The sequence below is a fragment of the Solanum lycopersicum genome, chromosome 8, assembly GCF_036512215.1.
Source record: "Solanum lycopersicum chromosome 8, SLM_r2.1".
NCBI classification, from domain to species: Eukaryota; Viridiplantae; Streptophyta; class Magnoliopsida; order Solanales; family Solanaceae; genus Solanum; species Solanum lycopersicum.
Window position 1 is genome coordinate 66,516,891 of NC_090807.1, and position 6,211 is coordinate 66,523,101.

Here is a 6,211-nt window from a genome sequence, read left to right on the forward strand (position 1 = left end):
TTAAGTTTAAAGGTTCAGATGGACTTTTATGGAATCAGGACAGAATGTAACCACAATAACAGTACAATTCAGATTGACAGAAGAAATAGAACTATTTTCTTCAAGTAAACCATGGACAAGACAGGTTTAGAAGTTGATATCATGTACAAACATTGAAGGGGTTATAATATTGTCCATGATCTGCTAAACCCTTAGGGATCTGCTTTTCCAGCAAGTTCATCATCACTGGAGACATTTTCTTCTTCACTCAACTCTTCATCACTAGATTTTTCTTCAGGTGGAGCCCCAGCGTCTTCTTTCTTAGCGTATTTCTCGCAATACTCTGAGAGAGAAATATTTAGGCCATAAGTAATGAGGCAACATAAACTGAAGTAAAAAGTTCGATAATTTGGAAACAAGGTACATAATTACATCACAAAGTTGAATACATTAAAAGTGCAGACTATGGGCAATCAAAACTTTGCAACCGGGGCAATGAGGTACGAAATAGGCAAAGAGTACCTACAGGTGTTATAACAGCATCACTGAAATACTTTTGACAAAATAAAGAACTGGACAAACAGAAAAGCAATCAACAGATGCAAAGGAAAAGTGGAGATCCGTCTTCTAGTGAATCAAGAAACGTTATAGTGAAGACATAGTCCCCAAGAACACAGTTCCCAACACGTTAAGGAAATAAGAGATGTAGTATATCTGAGATAACCCCCCAAAAACACACTTGATTAGAGCTTTCTTTTTAGACTAAAAAAAAAGGTTCCTCTCATTTGTAGGTTGGTGCCAGTAGCTAAGAGTAACAGTAACGGGAACAAATTGGAAAGAAGGGAAAAGTAAAGCTAAAAGCAACAAGATGGTAAAATTTCTCATTTACATTTGGATTTAATTCTAAATCTGGCATACACATTTGAATGAGAACATCGGCAAAAAGAAATAAATTCTTTTATCAGTTCTCTTACCACAGGAAAGGATATATGAACAGAGCATCATCTGCCTCTCTTGCTCTAACATCTGATTCATAAATGCTAAATAGATACTAATTTTGTTTCCCTTCAAACTACATCTTGTCCTTAACTTACTCCACTCAAATGCAGCAATTGCCTTTTTTTCCTTTTAAAACTGTTAAGTTTGTATTCTTCAGATATATAATCTGGACAGTATCCTCTATACGTAACTGTTTAAAAAGTGAAGATCTGATACAATTCCATTTAATTTTGTGAAGTGAATGGAACTGGAACTATCTTCAAAACATCCATTCTCCACCATCTCTTCTGACTCTTATTCCCCTCCTCCTTATCAACCAGCTAAGGTGGTCTGATGTATGGCTCATGCATGGTCCAGCTATTGCCTATGAAACAATTCCACAGCTGAGCAGTGGAGTTGCAATGCAAAAAAGGTGCTTGTTCGTCTCCTCGGTCACCATACACAGAGGACACCTGGGAACCAAGTAAAGCACTTTGTTTTGGTAGGTATGTTGCTTTTCCGGAAGTAATTTCACTTGAATTGATCATTCTCATTTTTCACCTGACCACCTCTTATGTATTATCCTATTTCTATTATGTTTCCGGAGATCTCATCAGCAGATATTACTGATAGAAACTTCCCCTACTTCCCCAATAACAAAGGTACCCTCTCTATTTCCCAAGCACTAAGAAGCCTCCTAAAAGGGATATCCCACCCCTGTGTGGACCAGCACTCCTGGACTGTCACCTCAGGATCTACATAAAAACGAAATAGGTCAGGGAATGCCTCCTTTAGAGAAGTTTCTTCAATCCACCTAGCTCTCCAGAATTTTGCCCTTGCACCATTGCCAATCTTGAGGCAGATGTTGGCTTCCATTGATTTCCATAAGTTCCTAATTCTTCTCCACATTCCCATTCCATAGGTATCAGTTACCATTTCTGTGCACCAGGGGCTAGTTTCACCATACTTTGTCACAATGACTTCCTTCAACAGTACCCTGTCCTCAGTGATGTATCTCCATAAACATTTCAACAGCAGGGACTCATTCTGCAAGCTCAAGTTTCTGATTCCCAACCCCCTTCTCTTTTGCTACATCGTCTTCCAGTTTACCAGTCAATAACCCTTTCCCTCCTTATTCCCTTGCCATAGAAACTTCCTCCTAATCTTATCCAGTACTGTCACCACCTTTGCTGGAGTTGGGAAAAGTGACATCATATAAGTAGGCAGTGAATCGAGTACAGAATTGTTTGATTTTCATTTGCCATCAAAACATTGTAGTAAATACCTCCGCTAAGGCAATCAATTCAACATAAAAATCCTGTATCTATGTTCCCTTCCACAGAGCCTTCAACAAACCTTCGGTGACTGCACTCAAGTTATCAAGTTCCATGTGTCATTCCCATACACTTCATTAGTAAGCATTTTTTGTGAAGTGCTAAGTCTCTGATGTCCAGACCACCTGGTTTGTTTGGTGACAAGACCTTATCCCACCTAACCAAATGAAATTTGTAAGGGCTGTTGTTCTCTTCCCAAAAGAATTCCTTATGATCTTATCTAGTTATTGGCCTTACTGGAAATGAGGTGGAGTGACATACTACACATTGGAATGCTATCAAGCACATTACTGATCAGTGAGGAATTGCATCTGCCAAAAAGCAATCCTCTTTTCAAAGTTTTCTATGACTCCACACTCCATCTGCCTTGTATTTGGCCCCCAATGGGAGACCCAAGAATGTGATTGGGAATGTTCCAGTACTACACAACCCAACCAAATATGCCAGCCAGATCATCTATGTTTTGCACCTCATTAACAGGGTAGATTACACTCTTGAGCATGTTCATACAAAGATTAAACTACTTCTATGACCAATGTAAGGTTTAGATAAAGGACCTGCTCTCTTTCTGCATAAAGTAGAGCAAAATTTGACTGCTTTGTCCTTCCTATATCAAAACCATTTAGTCAACACTGTTGTTTTGCTCTATCCAACATCCTACTCGGCCCTTCAATAGCTAGAATGAACAGAAAAGGTGAAAAATGAATCACCTTGTCTTGGTCCTCTTTGTGGGCAGAAGAATCCTACTGGGCTCCTATTGATTATGATTGAGTACTTCACCATAGAGATGTTGAATTCAATCCAGTTTATTCACTTGTTACCGAACCCTATGTGCCTTAGAATAGATATGAGATAAGACCAGTTCAATTGGTAAAAGCTATCTCAACATCTAGTTTGCATAGTAATCCAACATTCCCTTGCTCAATTGTCAAACAATACCTGATTTGCTATGACAGAGGCATATGTGATCTGCACCCTTTCCTGAAGGCATTCTATTGATTTAAGACCAGTTTCCCATAACTCCTTTCAGCCAATCTGCAAGAGCCTTTGCTACGATCTTGTATATGCTCCTAATCAAGCTAATTGGTCAATAATCTGTGAACTCCATTGCCCTTTTTTTCTTAGGTATAAGTGTTATGAATGAGGCATTGCAGGACTTAACCCTTCAGCGGTGTTGATGATAATACTGCATAACTACTAGTAAACTGACTGATAAAGACCCAAGAGCACTGACAGAAAGCCATAGGTACCTCTTCATCAAAAGAAAGCCTATAGTGTACCTATCATGCCCAGGGGCACTTGACTTAATGGCTGCTAACACTCCCTTTTCTTCAAAAGCTATTTTTAGAGTGTTTCTTCCTCCTCGGGCAATTCCATCAAAATTGTTGCTTTCTTCTCAGGCAATCCATCAAAATTATTGCTTAGTATATAAGCTTTCAAAGAATTCCAATGTCTTCCTTTTGATTGCTTCCTTATCTTCAATAATCACCAGAAGTCTATATATGCATTTGGATCTAATCTTATGAAAATATATGGTGGTTCTGTCCCCTTCCTTGAGCCAAAGGCATCTAGATTTCTACCTCCAGGTGATGATTAAAAGGTCCTGTATAAATTCATTACATCTATCACGTACAGTTTCGTCCACTATATTCCAATATTCAGAACTAAAGCTATAAATACTAACATATGTCTTTTACGGGAAATTACAGGTTTTCTAAATCTAGAGATTTTCTATAGAAGACTTATCACTACACCAAAGTACAAGTATTCAATTGAAAGAAAAACATACATGTCCTTAACTAAAAATAAGTTTCATGGTCGAACACCAAATTCTCCACGTAAGGAGCTTTGGTAAAGCTTCCGATATATCAGACGAGCTCACTCAATCAACCCATTACACATACTAAGCAGCAAATAAAATTTGGTGATAGGCAAGGCAAATAAATATGGATATGTCACATTCAAGGCATCATGCAAGTCAAATCCACTGCAAGTACTAGATTGACCAATTGGAGGTTTTTACCTTTCACCTTTTGATCATAAGTAGTACGATCGCGCATCATGAGAGCTGCAGCTTCTCCATTCAGGGGATCCGATGGGTTAGGATATAAAAGGAGTTGGGGAAGGAACACTTCAAAAACATTTACAAGATCTGCAAAAATGAAAAACATAAACATAAACTATTGAACGCAGAAGTATCACTCAAACAAGGAGAAGCAGAAATTTAGAAGGACGGGAAACTGAACAACGCCAAAATACCAAACATGGGGCTCCAGGTTTGATTGATAACATCTAAGCAGACTGAACCTGACCTGGAATTCAAAGAACATGAAAATGTAGATTCAGAGAAGTCTTTCATAAGAGTCAAATTCCATGCTAAAATGAGAAATAAGTAAGCAAGATAATTGCAGCATCACTCACATCTCATCCACATTCGGATGGTAAATCTTGTTAACAAAACCAATGGATGGTGACTTGTAAGGATAGGCATCTGGGAGCTCTACCCTCACTTTCCACACACCTCCCAGGTAAGGACCTATTGCAACCATCAAGAAACAAGATTGTTAGAAACAAATCAAAGACAGTTTTTGTGATCAAACTTCCAATAAAATCTCAAAAAGCAAGCAGCTGTCACTAAATCCTAATTCAGAAAAATCAACAATCTTACATACTATAACTAGCCGCGCAGTCAACTATGAAATACATGACGGTTGAAGCTACTACAAGATTCATACCAAGAACAGGATTCTTATTTTGCAATCTGAACATAATCTAAATTCAGTAGCAGCAAGAACAGCTCCCAAATGTTTTTTCCAGATGTTTTCCAAAACGCTAATTTGTAAGTGAACATAGATTGATGTTATCAGTTCTCTACAACATGAATGAAATGATCTGAATAGAGTGGAGCAAATATAACGCATTCATATAGCTGAACCCAACTGCAATAGAAGCATAGTCGATGAATTGACAGTGCTCTACAACATTAACCAAACTATTCACACAAAAGCAAGTCTTTGGGTGCAAAACTAATCTTCTTTTAAGCGAAAGTCCCTATCCTTACAGCTAAATCAAAAACATATAAACTAAACACAACTGACCAAAAGAGGATCAAAGTCAGAAACAAAAAAACAAAACCCAACACAGATATATAAATACACACACATTTTCACAGACACAACAACTAGTAAAAACTCAGAAATGGTATAAGAAATAGATTTTTACTCTCTTTGGGTCCATGAAATTCCACAAAAAATTCTTGCATTCCGTCATTGATCATCTCCACTTTGTAGTCACTCATCATCCTAAAAATTTTCCAAGAAAATCAATACCCACTTAGATACAAACAAAATTAAAACAACCCACCAACAAAAAATCACAACTTTGAGTTCCATTTCACAGTTTCTTCACTCATCATCCTAATTTTTTCCTAAGAAAATGAATACCCACTTAAACACACCCAAAACTAAAACAACCCATCAACATAAATATCATAAATTTGAGTTCCAATTTACAGTTTCTTCACTCATCATCCTAAATTTTTCCAAGAAAATGAATACCCACTTAAACACAAACGAAACTAAAACAACCCATCAACAAAAAAAAAATTGAGTAAACTTGAGTTTCAATTTACAGTTTCATCAAGTCCATCTCTCTGCGTTTGCTAGGGGAAGACATGATTCCGATTACTTCCTTATTCTTTCTTCCTTTTTTCTTCTTTTTTTCCTCTTTTTTTTGCTTTTATCGATTGAATTAACAGTGCAATTGGATTTCAGATTATGGGTTTTACATATATATGTGAAGAACTGAGAAGAAAATGTAAAGAGAAATTTGAATAGGGCGGTTTCAGACATGATTGATGAAAAAGAGGGACTTGTTCTGTTATTTTGTCTGTGACTAATTCTTACTTTTGAGTCCTTATA

The 6,211-nt window shown here is 37.2% G+C and overlaps 1 protein-coding gene across 1 annotated transcript; it reads right to left on the reverse strand.

Annotated features, from left to right (window-relative positions):
• Positions 1-6,211, reverse strand: LOC101253514 (ubiquitin-conjugating enzyme E2 5). The gene is made up of 6 exons (XM_004245541.5): positions 5,923-6,211; positions 5,514-5,593; positions 4,713-4,827; positions 4,551-4,603; positions 4,315-4,443; positions 1-322 (listed from the first exon to the last, which is right to left on the reverse strand). The coding sequence occupies exons 1-6, from the start codon at positions 5,964-5,966 to the stop codon at positions 192-194; spliced, it is 552 nt and encodes a 183-aa protein (XP_004245589.1). The 5' UTR covers positions 5,967-6,211; the 3' UTR covers positions 1-191.